Source organism: Nerophis ophidion, linkage group LG01 (genome assembly GCF_033978795.1).
Source record: "Nerophis ophidion isolate RoL-2023_Sa linkage group LG01, RoL_Noph_v1.0, whole genome shotgun sequence".
In the NCBI taxonomy this organism is placed as follows: Eukaryota; Metazoa; Chordata; class Actinopteri; order Syngnathiformes; family Syngnathidae; genus Nerophis; species Nerophis ophidion.
Window position 1 is genome coordinate 19,471,656 of NC_084611.1, and position 22,918 is coordinate 19,494,573.

General features: G+C 40.7%; 2 protein-coding genes across 2 annotated transcripts in view; both read left to right on the top strand.

Annotated features, from left to right (window-relative positions):
* The window catches only part of gda (guanine deaminase), an 81,687-nt gene extending 62,114 nt beyond the window's left edge, over positions 1-19,573 (top strand). The window contains exons 13-15 of the transcript XR_009806472.1: positions 14,446-14,545; positions 14,937-15,073; positions 19,491-19,573. The gene's annotated coding sequence lies outside the window, so the exon portion shown is untranslated. The remainder of the gene's footprint in view (positions 1-14,445; positions 14,546-14,936; positions 15,074-19,490) is intronic.
* rpl35 (ribosomal protein L35) lies at positions 14,446-22,706 on the top strand. Its single transcript, XM_061897897.1, has 4 exons — positions 14,446-14,545; positions 14,937-15,073; positions 19,491-19,572; positions 22,508-22,706. The coding sequence occupies exons 1-4, from the start codon at positions 14,543-14,545 to the stop codon at positions 22,655-22,657; spliced, it is 372 nt and encodes a 123-aa protein (XP_061753881.1). The 5' UTR covers positions 14,446-14,542; the 3' UTR covers positions 22,658-22,706.
* Positions 22,707-22,918: the final 212 nt, after the last annotated feature.

The window sequence follows — 22,918 nt, forward strand, 5'->3', positions numbered from 1 at the left end:
AAGCATGATGTTTCCACCCCTATGCTTCACAGTAGGTTTGGTGTTCTTGGGAGGTAACTCAGTATTCTTCTTCCTCCAAACACGACGAGTTGAGTTTATACCAAAAAGTTTTATTTTGGTTTCATCTGACCACATGACATTCTCCCAATCCTCTGCTGTATCATCCATGTATCCATTTTGGTATAAACTCAACTCGTCGTGTTTGGAGGAAGAAGAATACTGAGTTGCCTCCCAAGAACACCATAAGACTAAGACTAGATCTTTGCTCAATTGATTGAAACTTGTATTAGTAGATTACACAGTACAGTACATATTCCGTACAATTGACCACTAAATGGAAACACCCGAATAAGTTTTTCAACTTGTTTAAGTCGGGGTCCACGTTAATCAAATCATGGTATTCATCAGAGTATATACATTATATTATTTACAATCTGGGGGGTTGGGATGTGGAGGGGGTTGGGACGGGGGGTTGGGGAGGTGGGGGGTTTAGGTTGGGTTGCAATCAGCATACTTCAGTCATCAACACTTATATCATTTGAGAAATGGACATTGTAACAGTGTAGGTCTCACTTGGTAAGACATTTACAGCGAGTGGTGACCATAGTGAGCTCAGAAAGCATAAGAACAAGTATATATATTTGATTATTTACAATCCGGGGACGTGGGCCCTAACCAATCTAAGTCTAGGAACATGAACTGATGAAGCCTACTTGGATGAGAGGCGGAACGACTTCTAAGACGAACCAAACCGTCCAATTGTGATCGATTGAATGCCCTGAGTTTGTCCTGGTGTTAGCAGCAGTGTTCATTTGTGTTGCCAACCAATCGTTAATGAAGTGCAGGTAGCTTCTTAAGCCAGTAAGTGTAAATCATGTCATGGTTCTGTCTTTTGCAATTTCTTCAATTAATAATGGAGAAGTCAAAGTAGAAAGATGGAGTTGGGAAGCTTTAGCCTTTAGCCACACACACACACGGTGTTTCCTTGTTTAAAATTCCCGGAGGTGAAGCTTTACTATGGATCACAGTGGTCAAGCGAACATGGTTCCCGACCACTTGTCAACCGGCAGGTTTCGGGGAGAAAATTGTGGTAAAAAGTCGCCTCTTACGGGAGATCAGCAGAGCTTCTGTCCTGCTGCAGCTTCGTGACTTCTCTCAGAGACTGGCGTCAACACACCCGTGGACACACCCCTCCGACTATCAGGTACTATTTAACTCACTAAGACACTAGCAACACAATAGAAAGATAAGGGATTTCCCAGAATGATCCTAGTAAATGTGTCTAAAACCAACTGAATCGCTCCCAATGCAAACGCCTTTTTTTTAACTTTATTTTTTTATAGTCCTTCACTCTAAATTTCCTCATCTACGAATTTTTCCTCCTCGCTCAAAATAATGGGGAAATTGTCGCTTTCTTGGTCTGAATAGCTCTTGCTGCTGGAGGCTCACATTATAAACAATGAGATTTTGAGGAGCCCTCACACCGGTGACGTCATCGTCTGCTACTTCCGGTACAGGCAAGGCTTTTTTATTAGCGACCAAAAGTTGCGAACTTTATCGTGGATGTTCTCTACTAAATCCTTTCAGCAAAAATATGGCAATATCGCGAAATGATCAAGTATGACACATAGAATGGACCTGCTATCCCTGTTTAAATTAGAAAATCTCATTTCAGTAGGCCTTTAAAGCCTCAAATATATTTTAAATTAAAATAATGATAATTGGTTTCATATATCGCTTTCCTCAACACACAAAGTGATGTAAAGAAAAATCAATCACTTTAGAGAAAGTACTTTAAATAAATAAAAATTCTGCTTACCCTCAATTTTGTTTTTTTTTGTCTAATAAATGCACATTTTTAACATTGAAATTGTACGGTAATGTGTCCATTAATAAAAATTAAAAAAGAAAAACTATACGCTGTTGTCCGCCACACAGATCACAGTACACAAACACACACCGCCATCATGTGTGCTCCATTGCAGAGGCCATATGGAAACTACGGCCTCATTTCTTAAATTCCTGATTGATTGAAACTTTTATTAGTAGATTGCACAGTACAGTACATATGCCGTACAATATACCACTAAATGGTACCACCCGAATAAGTTTTTCAACTTGTTTAAGTCGGGGTCCACTTAATATGACACTCAATGTGGTTCGGATTTGAATAATTTGTATTCGGTAAACACAGTAAATAGAGAAAATAACTCAAATCTTTTTTCTAATCCAATTTATCGATTTGATCAATTTATCGTTGCAGCCTGACATATAAACATACAAAAATCAATAATTACATAAAAAAAAAAAAATGGTTCATGTAACAAAAATTTAAATCAGCAGTCAGCAGAAACAAAAAAAAAACTGACAAAAAAAAAAGTTTTTTTTAATATATTCCAACAACGGAACCGAAAGTTATTTCAAGACAAGGAAAAACAAGGTGCTTAATGGTATCCTGCATCAGAAAGACAGATCATGGATCAATATATTTTGTTTTATATTAATGCAGCACACAACACTACACATGGCGTCTTTAAATAGAATCTTCCGGTTCCAATGTCGTTATATTAAAAAAAAAACATCTGATTTTAGTCGGTTTTATGGCTTTTGCCATGAAATGATTAACGTGGACCCTGACTTAAACAAGTTGAAAAACTTATTCGGGTGTTACCATTTAGTGCCTGTGGAGAGACGCAGCCGACGGGCCGACAGCGGGCGGACAGAGGCGTTCTGGACCAAGATGGAGGCCAGGAGGCGGGGCATGCGGCGGCGAGGAGAGGCGTGACGCACGCGGAGCGGCACAAGAACAGTAATTTGAGTCAGGTGTGTAAGACACACACCTGCTCACAATCTGCGCATCTGCTCCTGGACCAGGGGTGTCAAACTCAAATACAGAGTGGGCCAAAATTTTAAACGGAACAAAGCCGCGGGCTAAGGTTAAACAAATTAACCTTTTAATAGGGACCCAAACAAGTTTTGCATTAAATATTGAACAAGCAAGGCTTATATAACTTTAGTGACATGCAAAATCCAGTTTCAAATAATAATAATAATTATTAAAAAATATATCAATGGCATATCAAATAAAATTTAAATAAAAATGTAATGCCTTTTTTTCTATTTGCAATCTTCTGAGGTAAATATCAAATTTTTTCCACAGGCTAATAATAAATTTGAAAATAAAATAACAATAATGAATGAACCAAACATTCAAACCTTGAAGTAGCAAGAGAAAATGCATGAATAAAACGTTAATTATTGGTCAGTTTGCTGGAAGTTTCCCGGAAGAGTTAGTGCTGCAAGGGGTTCCGGGTATTTGTTTTGTTGTGTTACGATGCGGATGTTCACCTGAAATGTGTTTTTCATTCTTGTTTGGTGTGGGTTTACAGTGTGGCGCATATTTGTAACAGTGCTAAAGTTGTTTATACGGCCACCCTCAGTGTGACCTGTATAGCTGTTGACCAAGTATGCCTTGCACTCACTTGTGTGTGTGTGTGTGTGTGTGTGTGTGTAAAAGCCACAAATATTATGTGACACGCTGTTAGTATGGAGGAAAAGCGGATGTGACGACAGGTTGTAGAGAACGCTAAAGGCAGTGCCTTAAATGCACGCCCCCAATATAGTTGTCCAGGTGGAAATCGGTAGAAATTCGAGAGAATGGTTGCCCCGGGAGTCTACCGGGAAAATTAGGAGGATTGGCAAGTATGAGTATTAGCGGTGAATGTGTTGTTACAGCGGCACCGACGCTGTATAACACCGGCGGGCCAGCTCTAATGCTAAATTGATATTGCCTCAAGGGCCAAATTAAATTACACGCCGGGCCAGCTTTTGCCCGCGGGCCAGAGTTTGACACCCATGTCCTAGACTGTAAGAGAGGCGAAGGGGGCACGACCACGAGGAGAAAACCACGGCAACCCGATCACGAGCCCGACAACAGAGCACGCCAAGATGAGTCCCCGCCACAGATGCAACAGGCGAGCACCGAAAGGTGCATCGCGACCAGGAAGCAGGCCCGGCGCACTAGAAATTGGCGCGCCCGACTGGCCCGAAGACAGATTTGCTGAAAGAATAAACCTGAATTAAACCTGAATTAAACCTGCTACGATGCGTCGTGTGTCCAGTGTTACCGCAACCCACACGAGGACGGCAGGGAGTCCGTCACATTGGCGCCCAACTGGAAGACACCATTGGAAGTGGAGGAGGATGACGTCATCTGGGCTCTCGTGGCAAGTTACACCAGGCTGCTCGAAGAGAAGCGCCGGGAGACTCAGAGACTGGAAGCGCTGTTGGAGCAGGCCGACCACCAGAGCGAGCGGTCGGCCAAAAGGAAGGACGAGTGCCCCCCGGAAGAAGAATTATACATTGAAGATATTTATGTTAATGGAAATTACGGTAAAGAAGAATATGAAGAAGTTTATGATGAAGAAATTTACGTTGAGAATGAAGTTTACGTTAATGGTGAAATATACATTGATGATGAAGTTTATGTTTAGGATGAAGATTACAACAATGATGATAAAATTTATGTTAAAGAAGAAGATGAAGAAGAAGAAATAATTGAAGAAATTCTGGAAGCGGATGAAAATGAAGCAGAAATTATTAATGAAGACGTAGTCGACCACCCTCAACAATTTGAGAGAAAAGAAGAATTACTTGGAGAAATTCAAGTAGAGAACGGAGAAGGCACAGAGGACAAAGAAAAACTTAAACGAGAAGAAGCAACTCCAGAAATTGAAATAGAAGAAATAATTGAAGAATTGCTGGAAAATGATGAAGACGAACAAGAAGAGGAAGAAATTGAGAATTTTTTGGGGGGAGAAATGCAAGGAAAGGAAGAAGGGGACTCACAGAAGACAAAGAAAAGAAAGACAAAGGAATCAGAGGGCCGTTGCAATTTTTTTCTCGCTCCTGGAAGAAAAGGTTGGGGGGAGTATGCTCAGCCGGACTAGAGCCCGGCCTCGAACTGGCGAGGGAGGTCTGTGGAGAGACGCAGCCGACGGGCCGACAACGGGCGGACAGAAGCGTTCAGGACCAAGATGGAGGCCAGGAGGCGGGGCATGCGGCGGCGAGGAGAGGCGTGACGCACGCGGAGCGGCACGAGAACGGCAATCTGAGTCACCTGCTCACAATCTGCGCATCTGCCCCTAGACCATAAGAGAGGCGAAGGGGGCACGATCGCGAGGAGAGAGAAGGAAATCACGGCCACCCGACCACGAGCCAGACAACAGAGCACGTGAAGATGAATCCCCGCCACAGACGCAGCAGGCGAGCACCGAAAGGTGCATCGCGACCAGGAAGCAGGGCTGGCGCACTAGAAATGGGCGCGCCCGACTGGCCCGAACACAGATTTGCTGAAAAAATAAAAGTGAATCAAACCTGCTACGTGTGTCCAGTGTCACCGCAACCCACACGAGGACGGCAGAGAGTCCGTCACAGTGCTGTACTGTGCAATCTTCTAATAAAAGTTTCAATCAATCAATGCTGACTGGTGAGCTCTATTAATGTTATATCAAATATGAAATGAAAACGAACCTGTTTATTCAAATCAAGTTTTTGCTTCTCGACACAAAAAGAACGCTTAATGTATCTGTCAATAGTGTCAAGATAGAGAGAAAGGGGAGGAACTGAAGCGAGCTTTCCAAAAAGGGGAAAAGGCCAAAAATGTCCCAAAAATTTGGAGGAAGCCAGATGGATCACCGGGCCTGGAAATCACATCCAGGCTTCGGCTGCATCAGCAGAAGAGGGGAACCGAAAAGGAGAAGTGGTGGCGGCCGCGAGCCGAGGCCCGAGCATCCAAAGCCCTGGTTCCTCTGGTGGACAGGAAGTATTGTTCCTCTTTTGCCGTTGTCGCAGGGGGAGATCAGAAATGAAGAAAAGTCTCTTGTTCGTCGAATCAGATTCTACTTGGAGAGCTGGAAATCTTCTTTCAGTCCAAGCAGGTCAGAGGTCTTTTCTGTGGTCCATTCGATGCGACGTAGAAGTACGAAATCCCGTATAATAGCAAATTCAACATCCCTATATACCCTCAGTTTTGGGGTGGTTACTCTTCTAAGCAAACTACCTTCCTCGTTGCTATGGCATTGCTATGGGGATATAACACATCACATTATTCTCAACAGTACATTGGTGGGGGGGGGGGGGGTACCTATCTTGACACCCCCTCCTAGAAACCCTTGGTAGGGGGATCAGTTAATATATTCCTAACAAATTTGGGGACACCAGAGGGTTCAACAGGGGAAGCCGGTAAGATTGGGGAGGCATCCAGATACACCACTGCCGCCCCCATGTTGTCAGCGTCAAATATTAAACGACCCCGGGAAGACGCAGGAGAGAAGGCCTTGTCAATTACCTTATAATCACCCAACGCCCTCAAGAGAGCAGTCAAGGCCTCATCAGGCGGTGTAGCAGCCCTGGAAGGCGTTTCACACAAAGTGAGAAACACCCGTCGGCGATCCTTCCTAAGTAGCCCAAGGGCTACTTAGGCTACCGACCTAAGTTACACAACCTCCACTCCCACCCAAAATTACGCAACTTCCTCTTTCGCCCCAGTTATACAGCTTCCCCTCCAAATCAGCAAAAATAAAAAATAATTCATAACACTTTAGTATATCAGCAGAATAAAGCATTCATCTTAATAGCGAGCAAATAGCAAGCACAACTGAAGTTTCTTACCCCAAAGGGTCAGGGACATCACCATACATCTGTTCTGACCATTTTGACCATCTATTCTGGGGTATCGGAGCAATCCCCCGCTGAGGTGGGGCTATCTGAGCCCCACCTAGCATTTTACTGCTAGGTTGTGGAAACAGGTAACCGTATAAGATAAACCACACAATTAATGGCAAGTCGGTTAAGTATCCCGCTAAACAGAGGGAGCTTAAGGCTCCCCAACCTATTCCCCAAACCCCCAAGTTTATCATTTTAACAAACAATTGGGCTGCTTGGGCACCACGTAGGCGGCACACCTGGTTGTATACATACGTGAGCATACCCAGCACAGCCAGGCCCTCGGCGACGACGGTCACCCACATCACGGACTCGAACCAGATTGACTCCATGTCCAACAGCATCCAGACAGCCAGGATCAGGGCCTTCGTGAGGCCAATCTTAGACGCTTCGATCTTGACGCGTCCCAGCACGTAGACCACGAACCATGACGTTGTGTAGTCTTTCAGACCCAGTCCGACGTTTTCTACCATCACATGTACGGCTCCAAGGGTCATACATATGGCTCGCATTCCTGGGTTGTTGGCCCAGCAGAAGATCAGCCAAATCCCTTCCAAGGTGCTGAACGAGCATTGTTCTGTGCTGTTCCAAGTCCGAATGTTCAGGGGAATTGTCAACAGAGTAGCAGCCCCGTTGAATGTGTTTGCCATTTTGCGGTTGTCTGTCATCACGTCTTTTTATAACTTCAGGTTGTGTAGTCCTCTTAACTTCATGTTGTGTTGCTAGTCTCAGTTGAGTCTTAGTCTGTTCTGGCTGCTAAAGCCAGGTTACTTTACTGTTAAGGAGTCAGAACCCCCTGTCACAGGTGAGGCTCTGATACCTCCCCTGCACGGGCGGGCTTGCTCCACCCCCTTCTGCAGATAACTCCAAGAAGGAAACGGAGTAGCTGCAAGGCCAAAAGCCCTAAAATGATGGCTCTGAGGCCTGCCAACCCGTACATTACAAAGGGTCGAACTATGTCCCACAAGTCATGCAGAAGCACGGTCGCACCTTCTTCAATCTTTCCCAGGATCTCCCCTGGCACCTCTAACAAGCCTTCTACTCCCGCTAGGAGGGCTTTGCCCGATATCTCTAACAGTGAACATTCGTGAGTCCCACACTTCTCCCAGTTTTCGAGCGGGGCCGCACAGGTACCATTGTTATGGGTTATGGATTATGTTGCGCCCGACCCACTGGAATCCATCGATTTCTTTGCCCATGCACAAACTCTGTCTAAATGTTTGGCCCTTGAGACGAATAATTTCGGCATAACTGACGTGCGGTACCATGTCCATGTGGATGTCGGCCCGGAGCCTCACAGGACCCAACAGCACCCTGGCACACCCATGGTTCCACTCTGACGGGCCTCTTTGCCAGACCTGATCACGGGTTACGGATCCTCTCAGGCCTCTTTCTAAGTTGGTGTTACTTTTGACCCACGTCACGTCCTGCCCGAAAGTCTTGTACCTCCCCTGGTACAAGACTGGTCGATCCCCAAGTCTCAAGCTCCCCACAAGGTCGTCTAGCTAGGCCTATGGTGCAAGAGGTGTTGTCTTTGTTGCAGGTCATCTTCCAGGGTCTCGGGCTCATAACTAGGCTCGGTCGATATCCTGTCCACCAGTACCAGTCTGCCACACCATCAACAGCCGAGTAGACTGACGCCACATACTGGTATCCAACCCAGTAGCTATGAGTAAGTTCCAGGCACGGTAGGACCCATGCCTTGAACTCAACCTCTTGGAGACCACGCCAAAGTCATTTCAGGTTGGGGTAGATGAACTGTGGCCACTGCTCTAATGCCCCCTTCATTGTCTTGTGTTGTCGATGACGGGAGCATTCATACCTCCAGCCCCCCGTGGTGTAGACAGACATTGGCGGCTGCCAAATGTCGCATCTAGGGGAGGCATCGTACGTATGAGCGCCCTTTTCCCAGGAGTAGTCACAGTTATTTAGGTCCTGGAACATGTTTTCCAGGGCACATTTGTCAATTTTAGCAAAGTCATCTTGCAGTACCCCCCCACAGTTCATCTGGAGCAGGCACCTTCTGGACATAAACGTCAGACATCTTCGGGCCATGTATGCTTCTTACATTACCCCCTCTCGACGAGGCTTGTTGACCCGCCGTTTGGTGCGCCACGGATCTCTTCCAGACCCACGGCAGGGAGTCGTTCAGCCAGGCCTCAACATACACTTCACCGAGTCCATATTGTCCCCCGGCGAAGGGCTCTATGTATGATTCAGCTAGGCCATAGCCCGCTGTAGCTGGTTGCTTTTCTTTCACATGGCTCAGAACCAGAAAATGCTCTTTCTCACATCTGATTGGACCCAAGTTCCACAAGCATGGGTCTAGCTTGAATACCTTCTCTTTCATGCAAGTGACCGATTTTTGTGGCCATGTCTGGGTGAGGTTCACCATCGGAGGGGCTTCATCCTCCTGTAGTTGTTCAGACGGTTGCACTGTTGTCTGGTTCACCCCCTGGATGTAAGGCTGCAGCTTGTTTTCCTGTCTGGTTCACTGTAGCTTGTTCTCTTGTCACCAATTTTGTGCAGGTAAAGTTCATGTGGCCCAGGAACACCCCCGGTTCTCGGAGCCGCTGAAAGCACCGGTGACAAAGGTGTGGAGCTGGGAGCATTACTATTTCCTCCCAGTACATCAAATTACGAAGAGTGACACAACACTACACATGGCGTCTTTAAATAGAAACTTCCGGTTCCGATGTCATTATATTAAAAAAAACATTTGATTCTAGTCGGTTTTATGGCTTTTGCCATGAACTGATTAACGTGGACCCTGACTTAAACAAGTTGAAAAACTTATTCGGGTGTTACCATTTAGTGGTCAATTGTACAGAATATGTGCTGTACTGTGCAATCTACTAATAAAAGTTTCAATCAATCAATGCTGACTGGTGAGCTCTATTAATGTTATATGAAATATGAAATGAAAACGTACCTGTTTTTTCAAATCAAGTTATTGCTTTTCGACCCAAAAAGAAGAACGCTTAATGTATCTGTCAATAGTGTCAAGATAGATAGAAAGGGGGGGAAGCTTTCCAAAAAGGGAAAAAGGCCCAAAATGTCCAAAAAATGGGGTCTCTGAAATTTGGAGGAAGCCAGATGGAATACCAGGCCCAGCGATCACATTCAGGCTTTGGCTGCGTCAGCAGAAGAGGGGAACCCAAAATATATATACCTATTAGGGGTGTGGGAAAAAATTAATTAGAATACGAATCGAATACGTTGTGCGATTCAGAATCTATTCTCATTTTTAAAAAATCGATCCAACAAACCACTACACAGCAATACCATAACAATGCAATCCAATTCCAGAACCAAACCTGACCCAGCAACACTCAGAACTGCAACAAACAGAGCAATAGAGGAGACACAAACACAACACAGAACAAACCAAAAGTAGTGAAACAAAAATGAATATTATCAACAACAGTATCAATATTAGTCATAATTTCAGCATAGCAGTGATTAAAAATCCCTCATTGACATTATCATTAGACATTTATAAATATTTTAAAAAAGAACAATAGTGTCACAGTGGCTTACACTTGCATCGCATCTCATAAGCTTGACAACACACTGTGTCCAATATTTTCACAGAGATAAAAAAGTCATATTTTTGGTTCGTTTAATAGTTAAAACAAATTTACATTATTGCAATCAGTTGATAAAAGATTGTTCTTTACGATTATAAAAGCTTTTTTTTTTTTAAATCTACTACTCTGCTTGCATGTCAGCAGACTGGGGTAGATCCTGCTGAAATTCTATGTATTGAATGAATACAGAATCATTTTGAATGGGAAAAATATTGTTTTTCAATTGAGAACCAAATCGAATAAAAAAAAATCTATATATTATCGAATCGTGACCCCAAGAATCGATATTGAATCGAATCGTGGGACACCCAAAGATTCGCAGCCCTAATATCTATGTGTGTATATATATATATATATATATATATATATATATATATATATATATATATAGTGGCAATCTTCACCTTTTAATGTTCAAATTTATTGACACTACTCAACAGGTTTGAGGGAGTGATCCTACGCAGCAGCAAACATTGCATTGAAGTGAGGTCCAGTCAGAAGTCCAGTTAATGCATATTTATCAATTAACTTGCAGGGTGAATGAAACATACCATGGATTATTGTAGTGACATGGTGCCATATGTTCTCCTGTCTTTCCTGCCTGTTGCTGTGTGTTGTTGTCTGCTGTTATCTGGCGTTGTCTGCTGTTGTGATAAGAACGGTTTGTGCTCCCACACCTGAGTCCTCCCTAATCAGCTCACCTGTGCTTCTATTTATGCCTTCAACCCTGCACTGCTCAACCAAAAATCCCGCCACCTAGTGACAAAAGAAAGTAATGCCAACTCAAAATAAGGATGCCTAAAATGGCTCCTACAATATATATATATATATATATATATATATATATATATATATATATATATATATATATATATATATATATATATATATATATATATATATATATATATATATATAACATTCTCTTATCAGATTGCCTTCATCGGGAAGGCAAGGATCTGTTTGATCTGTCAGAAACATTTGGATTCAGCACCGCTGAGGTCAGCCAACTGGAAGAACGGTAAGTGTTTAACACTGCGAATACTCTCCTGAAGTACTCATAAAACTGTAATTACTCACTTAAATATTCATAATACTGTAAATACTCACCTTAAATACTCATAATACTGTATATACTCACCTGAAGTACTCATATTATGGGGACAGCGTGGCGAAGTTGGTAGAGCGGCTGTGCCAGCAATCTGAGGGTTGCTGGTTCAATCCCCACCTTCTATCATCCTAGACACGTCCGTTGTGTCCTTGGGCAAGACACTTCACCCTTGCTCCTGATGGGTTCTGGTCAGAGGTGGGTAGTAACGCGCTACATTTACTCCGTTACATTTACTTGAGTAACTTTTGGGATAAATTGTACTTCTGCGAGTAGTTTTTATGCAACATACTTTTACTTTTACTTGAGTATATTTATAGAGAAGAAACGCTACTTTTACTCCGTTCCATTTATCTACATTCAGCTCGCTACTCGCTACCTTTTTTTTATCGATCTATTTATGTTTGTTTTGGTTAATGACAGAGCTTCAATATAGAATCTACGCATGCCTGCGTTTCACCAATCACATGCAGTCACCTGTGACGTTGGACCAATCAAACAGAGCCAGGCGGTCACATGACCCGACTTAAAGAAGTTGAAAAACGTATTGGGGTGTTACCATTTAGTGGTCAATTGTGCGGAATATGTACTGTACTGTGAAATCTACTAATAAAAGTTTAAATCCATCAATCAATCAATCAAAAGTGTAAAGGAAAAAAGACACTTTTTATTTCAACCGTACTTCCCGTCAAAGCCTAAAGACTGATCGCACAGTTCCTGTCTTCACAATAAAAGTGCCGCTCCATCGCGCCTGCGCTAACAAAATAAGAGTCTCCGAAAGACAGCGCAAACAAGCTAGCAAGCTACGGAGTTTGCCGCCAATGTATTTCTTGTAAAGTGTATACAAACGAATATGGACGGATAAGATGCCAAAAACCAACGACTTTCATGTGGTATTAGACAGAAAAGATGAACTTTTTTTCTCCATTTGAAAACGTGGACGTCTGATTCCAATCAATGCAAGTCATCAGAATCAGGTAATACACCAACTTATATTCTTGTCTTCAAGAAATATAGGAATTTATGTGCTAAACATGCACGTATATTCATTAAAACACCTTTAACATGTCAACAAAAACGGCAAAATAAAGAAATATAAATTATATACTGTATATATAAATCTATGTATGTATGTATGCATATATATATATATATATATGTTTATGTTTATGTATGTATATATATATATATATATATATATATATATGTATATATATATATGATATGTGTGTGTATGTATATATGAGGTGGATCACCTTGACTTGGTTATTTATTAAGTACTTGATAAACGTTGGAAAACTTATTGGCGTGTTATCATTTAGTAGTCAATTCTACAGAATCAGGTAATACACCAACTTATATTCTTGTCTTCATGAAAGATAGGAATCTATATGTTAAACATGCACGTATATTCATTAAAACACCTTTAACATGTGAACAAAAACAGCAAAATAAATAAATATAAATTACATACTGTATATATAAATGTATGTATGTATGTATATATATATATATATATATATATATGTCTATATGATATGTGTGTGTATAAATGATTTGTGTGTCTATGTATGATATGTATGTGTATAAATGATATGTGTGTGTATGTATATATGAGGTAGATAACTTCGACTTGGTCATTTACTAAGTAATTGATAAACGTTGAAAAACTTATTGGGGTGTTACGATTTTGTGGTCAATTGTACGGAATATGTACTGTACTGTGCAATCTACTAATACAAGTTTTAATCAATCAATCAATCAATCAATCAAATCAATGAATGCCTACTGAGCTTATGGTGCTGTTAAGTTATTGTGGCTCAGTGTGCCATTTTTTTATTTTATTTCAATGTACTATTATTTAATATATATTATTGTTTTAGTTGCTTAAGAGATATTCTTGGCTCTGAATTTGTTCATTGCTATTTTTAAGTTTTTGTGCATTATTTGTGGCCGTAATCAGGTTACTCATCAGTTACTCAGTACTTGAGTAGTGTTTTCACAACATACTTTTTACTTTTACTCAAGTAAATATTTGAGTGACTACTCCTTACTTTTACTTGAGTAATAAATCTCTAAAGTAACAGTACTCTTACTTGAGTACAATTTCTGGCCACTCTACCCACCTCTGGTTCTGGTGAACGCCTTGCATGGCAGCTCCCGCCGTCAGTGTGTGAATGTGTGTGAATGGGCGAATGTGGAAATATTGTCAAAGCCCTTTGCGCTCCTTAAAAAGAGGTAGAAAAGTGCTATACAAGTACAACCCATTTACCATACACAGTGGGGCAAAAAAGTATTTAGTCAGCCACCGATTGTGCAAGTTTTCCAACATAAAACGATGACAGAGGTCTGTAATTTTCATCATAGGTACACTTCAACTGTGAGAGACAGAATGTGGGAAAAAAATCCAGGAATTCACATTGTAGGAATTTTAAATAATTTATTTGTAAATTATGGTGGAAAATAAACTTGTCGTGTTTGGAGGAAGAAGAATACTGTGTTGCATCCCAAGAACACCATACCTACTGTGAAGCATGGGGGTGGAAACATCATGCTTTGGGGCTGTTTTTCTGCTAAGGGGACAGGACGATTGATTCGTGTTAGGGAAAGAATGAATGGGGCCATGTATCGTGAGATTTTGAGCCAAAACCTCCTTCCATCAGTGAGAGCTTTGAATGGTTGACCAAATACTTATTTTCCACCATGATTTACAAATAAATTATTTAAAGTTCCTACAATGTGAATTTCTGGATTTTTTTTTATCACATTCTGTCTCTCACAGTTGAAGTGTACTTATGATGAAAATTACAGACCTCTGTCATCATTTTAAGTGGGAGAACTTGCACAATCGGTGGCTGACTAAATTATTTTTTGCCCCACTGTATATATATTTTTTTAATTAATTAATTTATTTATTTATTTATGAACTCATTCATTAAAAGAAAATGCAATGACCAAAACATACAACGGCTGTTATTTTGATTTCTATGGGTGGCGTTGTTGTTGGCGGGACACGACCAGAGAAACCAACGAAGAAAACATTCTCCGGAACCGGAAACTGACTTTTTGGTGAGCACGAGGCACGTCCGGCCTTTCCGACAGGACGACGAGAGGCGACATGGTGTGTATGCCGCGGGTCTCGTATAATTTGTACATTTTAACTTTTGTAGCTGCTCGCCGCAATGAAAAATATCATTAATGTGCACATAAGACACTTATGTGCCTATATTGTGCCGTGTGGCTAAGTATGTAACGCGTGTGAATGAGTTTAATGGTGTTTAGTCGACGCAGCGGTGCGTAGCTAAATTGCTAAGCTAATGCAACGAAGCGATAGCTTTGAAGCTGCCCTCACATTAGTAACATATTTTACCCAATTGTGTCCTGAATGCATGTTTATTTTAATGCTTAACCACATTTTGGAATGGCACCATAGGTTATCTGGTCGCCAAGGAAGAGCGAGTGGGACTGGAGGCCACCAATGCTAACGGCGATATTTTTTCATTATTGTCCAGGCCAAGATTAAGGCGAGAGACTTGCGAGGCAAAAAGAAAGAGGAGCTGCTGAAGCAACTCGACGATTTAAAAAACGAGCTTTCCCAACTTCGTGTGGCCAAGGTAACTGGCGGAGCGGCTTCCAAACTGTCCAAAATGTAAGTATCTTGAGTAAGTTGTCTGTAGTGTTGTAAGCTCAATACTAATGGGCGCATTTTGCAAATTCAATGTCAAATCAAAATCAAATCAAATGTTAATTGGATTCATCACTATACAGCAGGGGTTGGCAACCTCCGGCTCCGGAGCCATATGCGGCTCTTTGGCCACTGATGTGGCTCAGCTGCACAATCGCCGACCTCCCGATTGTTACGGGGGGATTCCGGACATCACTCGGGGTCAACATCGATTTTCACTCGGACAACAATATTGAGGGAGGGCCATGATGGCTTTACTTTTAGCACCCTCTAGATTTTGACGCGTTTCACAAAATAAAGAAGACAATGGGAGCTGCAACCATTCTCGCGAATAACCACTGGTGGTCACCCATATAACAGTAATAAGGGCATGCCATGAAGCCATTGCCTTTAACGCCTTCTACAACATGTACAGACTTCTTGCCAGCCCAGCAAGATGTTGTATGTGGCTTCCGCAGACACACGTACATGCCTGCAATGCATACTGGGTGACACAGAGTACACTGACGGTTGTTATAAAAATAACTAACAATCTTACTAATATGCACCACACTGAACCCACACCAAATAAGAATGAAAAACACATTTCGAGATTGATTGATTGATACTTTTATTAGTAGATTGCATAGTTCAGTACGTATTCTGTACAATTGACCACTAAATGGCAACACCCGAATAAGTTTTTCTACTTAGGGACGGCGTGGGGCGGTGGAAGAGTCGCCGTGCGCAACCCAAGGGTCCCTGGTTCTATCCCCACGTAGTACCAACCTCGTTGAGTCCTGAGCAAGACACTTCACCCTTTCCTCCTGATGGGTGCTGGTTAGCGCCTTGCATGGCAGCTCCCTCCATCAGTGTGTGAATGGGTAAATTTGGAAGTAGTGTCAAAGCGCTTTGATTACCTTGAAGGTAGAAAAGCGCTATACAAGTACAACCCATTTATCATTTATTTACTTGTTGATCAATTCATGGTAACAGCCTCACAGTAACACAACATAAACGCAACACAACAAATACCCAGAATCCTTTGCATCCATGACTATTCCTGACTATATTATACACCCCCGCCCACCTCAACCGACGCACGGAAGGGGGGGGGGGTTTGGTGCTAGCGGGGTGTATAATATAACCTGAAAGAGTAATGGATGCATAGCATTCTCTATAATTATGTTGCGTTTATAATGTGTTACAGTGCGGATGTTCTCCAGAAATGTTTGTCATTTTTGTTTGGTGTGGGTTCACAGTGTGGTGCATATTAGTAAGAGTGTTAAAATTGTTTATATCACAACCTTCAGTGTACTCTGTGTCACCCAGTATGCCTTGCAGTCGTGTACGTGTATCTGCGGAAGCCACATACAACATGTTGCTGGACTTGCAAGCTGTCTGTACATGTTGTATAAGGCGTCAAAAGGCAATGGCTTCATGGCACGCCCTTATTACTGTTACATGGGTGACCACCAGCAGATATTCGCGAGAAAATGGTTGCGGCTCCCTTTTTCTTCTTTAATTTGTGAAACGGGCCAAAATGGCTCTTTGAGTGGTAAAGGTTGCCGACTCCTGCTATACAGTGTACATCCACGACTAAACCACTGACTAAAGTACTACCACAACTTGGTTTACTATTTATAAAATAATATAATGTAGGGTTACCTGGAACTTGAAATAGGCCACCCGGCCTAAATCCACTCTTCCCTCGCTAAGCACCTTCGTTTCCCAACCCTCACGCTTGGATAAATAGGCCTTGAAGCCATCTACGCAGTTTTGGGAGACTGTTTTGCTGTTAGGTCGCGTCCAAATTTGCAAAGTGCACGAGATTGGTGAAATGCTTACAGCAGTAATAAGTTAAAGTACCAATGATTGTCACACACACACTAGGTGTGGCAAAATTATTCTCTGCATTTGACCCATCACCCTTGATCACCCCTGGGAGGTGAAGGGAGCAGTGGGCAGCAGCGGTGCCACGCCCGGGAATCATTTTATGTGATTTAACCCCCAATTCCAACCCTTAATGCTGAGTGCCAGGCAGGGAGGTAAGGGTCCCATTTTTATAGTCTTTGGTATGACTCAGCCGGGATTTGATCTCACAACCTACCGATCTCAGGGCGGACACTCTAACCACTAGGCCAGTAGTTCTCAAATGGGGGTCCGCGTACCCCTGGGGGTACTTAAAAGCATGCCAAGGGGTACGTGAGATGTTTTAAATATATTCTAAAAATAGCAACAATTCTAAAATCTGTTATGAATATATTTACTGAATAATACTTCAACAAAATATGAATGTAAGTTCATAAACTGTGAAAAGAAATGCAACAATGCAATATTCAGTGTTGACAGCTAGATTTTTTTGTGGACATGTTCCATAAATATTGATGTTAAAGATTTTTTTTGTGTGAAGAAATTTTTAGAATTAAGTTCATGAATCCAGATGGATCTCTATTACAATCCCCAAAGAGGGCACTTTTAAGTTGATGATTACTTCTATGTGTAGAAATATTTATTTATAATTGAATCACTTGTTTTTTTTTCACAAAGTTTTTAGTTATTTTTATATCTTTTTTTCCAAATATTTCAAGAAAGACCACTACAAATGAGCAATATTTTGCACTGTTATACACTTTAATAAATCAGAAACTGGTGACATAATGCTGTATTTTACTTTCTCTTTTTTTCAACCAAAAATGCTTTGCTCTGATTAGGGGATACTTGAATGAAAAAAATGCTCACATGGGGTACATCACTGAAAAAAGGTTGAGAACCACTGCACTAGGCCACTGAGTAATGTTATGATCTGCATTGCCATTAAAGTACTGATACCATATAGCAGTGTTGGCGCTGGGAATCTTCAAAATGAGTCATAAAATTGGGTTCCTATAGTAAATTTTTTGGGGTCCCACTTCTTTGTAAGCGTTTTGAAAACAAATTATAAATGTATGCATTCTCCTGTTATAACTCATTCTGTATCGTGTTTTGGTCAAAGGTTGTCATAAACGTGAATCAGTGGCCTTGTGGTTAGTGTCCGCCTTGAGATCGGTAGGTTGTGAGTTCAAACCCCGACCGAGTCGTGCCTAAAACTATAAAAATGGGACCCACTACCTCCCTGCTTGGCACTCAGCATCAAGGGTTTGAATTGGGGGTTAAATCACCAAACTGATAACAAGCGCAGCCACCGCTGCTGATCACTGCTCCCCTCACCTCCCGGTGGGTAATCAAGGGTGATGGGTCAATTGTATGTGTGTGACAATCATGGGTACTGTAACTAATGTAAACTCATTAGACGGGTATGTTTAAGTGCTTTCTTGGCGAGTTTGACAGATATAAGTAAGAAATTAACACTACTTTATATTAGAAATGGCAATAAAATATTCACTACTAAAAGATTTTGATAGATTTTTGAGCGCCGTGTGTAACGTATATTTTCAATGAGACATTTAAAATGTTGGTGTCTTTACAAGTCCCAGCTCTTATGTTGGACTGCCATCTACTGGTCACCCTTTAGAATTACACACTGTACCAAATAAAATAGTGTAGCGTCCTGGAAGAGTACAATCCCGGGTATTTGTTCTGTTGTGTTTATGTAGTGTTGCGGTGCAAATATTCTCCCGAAATGTGTTTGTCATTGTTATTTAGTGTGGTTTCACAAAATGGCGCAGCTTATATGACAGTGTTGGAGTTGTTTGTACAGCCATTCTTAGTGTGACATGTATAACTGTTGACTAAGAATGTCCCTTATTTATTTGTACATGGGATATCCTAGATCAAAATGTTCATTCAAATTGGCTGTGAACATACAGTATGACAGCATTTCTTGTCATCTTCTATTTAAAGCCATTTTCACCCCTATGGATATTTCAAAAGCATTGAAGTCAACTCAATGTCAACTTTATAACTGGAAAACACGGTATACAAAATCTCGGCTTCTGGGATTTCGCGTCCTTTTGGATTTAAATGGGTAAAAAGACACAAGTGTGTCAACGCCAACACTGGTGTAGTATACCTTAGTTGTATTGAATTTATCCGTTTGGGCATTATTTTTCCTAATTGGTAATCAAGCTCTCTTGCAGATTAGTAATTGTCATCACAAATATGCTAATATTTAAACCAAAGTGTATTGAGTGATTAGATATTTGTCTTTGGTGTGTTGTGGCATTTTTCTAATGAGAAAATGTGTGGGGAGGATGTTATTGACACTCACATTTACGTATCGATTTTATAATCCATGTCCGATTTGCGATTCACATCAGCTATGATTGATCAAAATAAACCCCCGCCCCAGCATGTCAGTAAAAGTGAACCTATTTTGTGACCATATAGTAAACTTGTGACTTTGGATAAATATCATCTTTTTAAATCAACTGTGGCATGTGTGTATCTTTTCCTTCTACAGCCGTGTTGTCCGCAAATCCATTGCCAGAGTCCTGACTGTCATCAATCAGACTCAAAAAGAAAACTTGAGAAAGTTCTACAAGGTGAGAACCCAAAACAACATAAGTCTGTAAAAGAGGTGTTGAGCTAACAACACAACTACTTACCTTAAGACTAACTTGAATGTGCTGCGTTATTTTTCAACCATGTCTTATATTGCCACACAATATCTGAATGTCATAGCTTGTGGTTTTAGTGAAATTAGGGCTGGGCCGATCAAACAATATCAATCTATATTGCGATATAACTGTAATCGGTAAAACAATATCAATCTATATTGCGATATAAATGTAATCGGTAAAACTTTCGATATACTGCAGATATTTTTTGGTTGTAAGAAAGGCGAAGTATGGAATCAAGGTTGGCTTTCTCTGGTAACCGAACAACGTAGGAAGTTATCACTCATCTGTGGGAGTGACACACTGACTGCCAATCAGGTTACGGTATCATAAATCAAGATTTGTTGTCTGGCGGTTGATTCTTTACATGGAGTGAGACGAGAAAGTTTATATGAAGAAATTGTAGATTAGAGTCACTTGGCCAGTATTGCACTTTATGTATTTTTTCAAAGGAACCACCAAGACCAGTATACCACGGCTGTACAATTAATCAAATTTTGATTTGAAATATGGCTCGTCACGATCACTAAATTATAATCAATGGAGTCACGCAAGAGTGTTAGAAGATGGAGCTAATTGTTTTAATGACATTCAGACTTTGTAAATCAGCAATGGAGCAGTAGCTACACATCTGTTGCTTCTTAGTGCAACAACACACATGGGAAAACCCCGTCCGACTCGAACTTCAAATACAATTAAAGACCCGTGAGTCCATCCCATCCATCCATTTTATACCGCTTGTACCTTTTGGTGTCGCGGTGAATTAGGTAAATCCACTACAGCACGTCTATCATAAATTTGGGATGCTACCTTTTATAAGACACAGCACTAGTATTCCTAATCGATCACTAAACTCAACAAAAAAAGTAAAGTCAGTTGATGTCCACATTTACAGAACCCTGGACAGAATCGCCTAATTGGCCATTAAAACGGAGTCTGCTGTTAAACGATGAATATTTAGAAAATTGACAAATGTCAAATGTTCCAGAAAATGTAGACAGCCCCTTAAAAAAGCGAATTAACTACAAAATTTAAGCTGACAAGAACAATTCCTACACCTACAGCTCATCTCCTTTTGGTGTTGTGAACATACAAACAGCAGTCACAACTTTAGAGGCGCTCTTTTTTTTTCCAGCCAATTGTCTCCTTACTGTCAGGCTAACAGCACAGCACACTTCCCTTCACAATAATGGCACACATCCGGTCGGACTGCAACAAAAAGGTTTCAAAAAAGTACTTTGCCTCAAGCGCTGTGTAGTACACAATTATGTTTTAACCATTAATACTGGTCACAATTTTCCAAATACGTGTTGTCCAAAAAAATTTTATATTTATATTTGCATTCAATTACACATTTCTTTAAATGATTTTTGACATCAAAGCACACCACTTCAGTGGTAATAAGTTTAAAAGGTAAAAAAATGGAATCTAAACAAAATGGAAAACAATTTTTATATTTCTGTTAAAATGTATTGTTACTGCTATTATTTTACTTGTTTTATTGGTTACAAATTTTTAAAACTATTAAAAGTTGAATTTTGGGGGTACGATAAATATTCATCTTTTCAGATGATTGAATAATCGTGTTATTAATCACGATTACATTATCAATCAAAAATAATTGTCTAGCCCTAACAAACGTTGTGGCACTAAACTTGCAGAAAATAGTTCTTAGGTTTCTGTTTACATTTTCACACTTGGCACTATTTGCCTCTCCTTTATTTTTATTTTCTTTTTTACTTATTTTTGCACCTTTCATTTTCAGAGCTTATTGTTAAATGTTCCGTGATTTTACTATTTTGTTTACATTGAATGTTTTCTATGCTCATGTAGACATTTCCTTTTCTGTCTTGATGGCTGAGAGATTTATAATCAGGACGGTTACATTTCATATAAAAATGCTTGCATTTAATATTTGTTCTCCAGCTCCCTATTTTCCATCGGTCATAAATAACAGTAATTATCTATATTGAGCCATACTGCCCAGCCCTAGGTCCAATTATTCAGAATCAGAAATACTTAATTAATCCCTGAGGGGAAATTTAATTCATAAAGGATACGATTATGGATTTAAATATGATGTACATTTTAGGTAACTGTTTAGGGCAGGGGCTTTCCGAACTTTTTGGATAAGGGCCGCAATGGGCTAAAAAAAAATAGGTTGAGGGCTGAAAGCAGACTGCATGTAGAGTAACTATTTATACATATGTACTGTATGTATATGATTGTGTATATAAATATATCAATATATAGAGAGATGGATAGATATGAATATTAAGAGTATGTGAAATTTCGACACCTACCTTTACTTTGGTGACAAACTCTTAAAAGTTTTGTAATCAATCAGAAAACACAAGCAGCTAATGTGTGCCAAATGTAAGTGTGGTGTTGCTTTTTCCCCAATTATGTTTTATAATGGATTTAAATGGGTTTAATTTTGAAATGTGTATGGTGCATAAGCATTGGTTATAATGTGCATACAGTTCAGGTGTGACTGTTTTTTTTTTACACCTTGACTAGGAAATGTTTATTGGGTCACATAAGTAATGTTGCACATATTGTAGATCTGCGCCATTAAAGGTCACTGACTTGAATTACTCACGTTGTCCACAAGATGGCGACCAAGTAATGGTTTTATAAATGTCAAACTTTTAGAATAAGCTGAAATCTCCCTGCGACTTTGACTGCCTGGTTGAGGCAATCAGGATAAGGAATGACTGAATAAGCACTGACAGCACTGATGTTTGTCTCCTTTGTAGTCATCAAATAACATGTATGAAGTTTAGGATTAACATATCTTTCCAAGTTGTCATTCTTCACATTATTTACCAGTTTGACCTATTCACATGTTTTGTTTCAGGGCAAAAAATACAAGCCCTTGGACCTGAGGCCCAAGAAGACAAGAGCTATGCGGCGCCGCCTCAACAAACATGAGGAGAATCTGCGCACAAAGAAGCAGCAGAGAAAAGATCTCCTTTACTCCGTCAGAAAATTTGCTCTCAAAGCTTGAAGCTTTTTTTCTTTGAAATAATAAAATCTTAAATTGGCCAAGTGCGAAATTGTCTACAATTATCTCCGCTATGGCTTTATTTTATATTTTATGCACTTATGCACATCAGGTACCAACCTGTAATTGTTAGTTTTGCATAAAAAGCCCCCTTTAATCCCCGAGTGGACTTGGTTCAAAACTACTAAAAACTGACACAAGTCAATCCATCCATCCATCATCTTCCGCTTATCTGAGGTTGGGTCGCGGAGGCAGCAGCCTAAG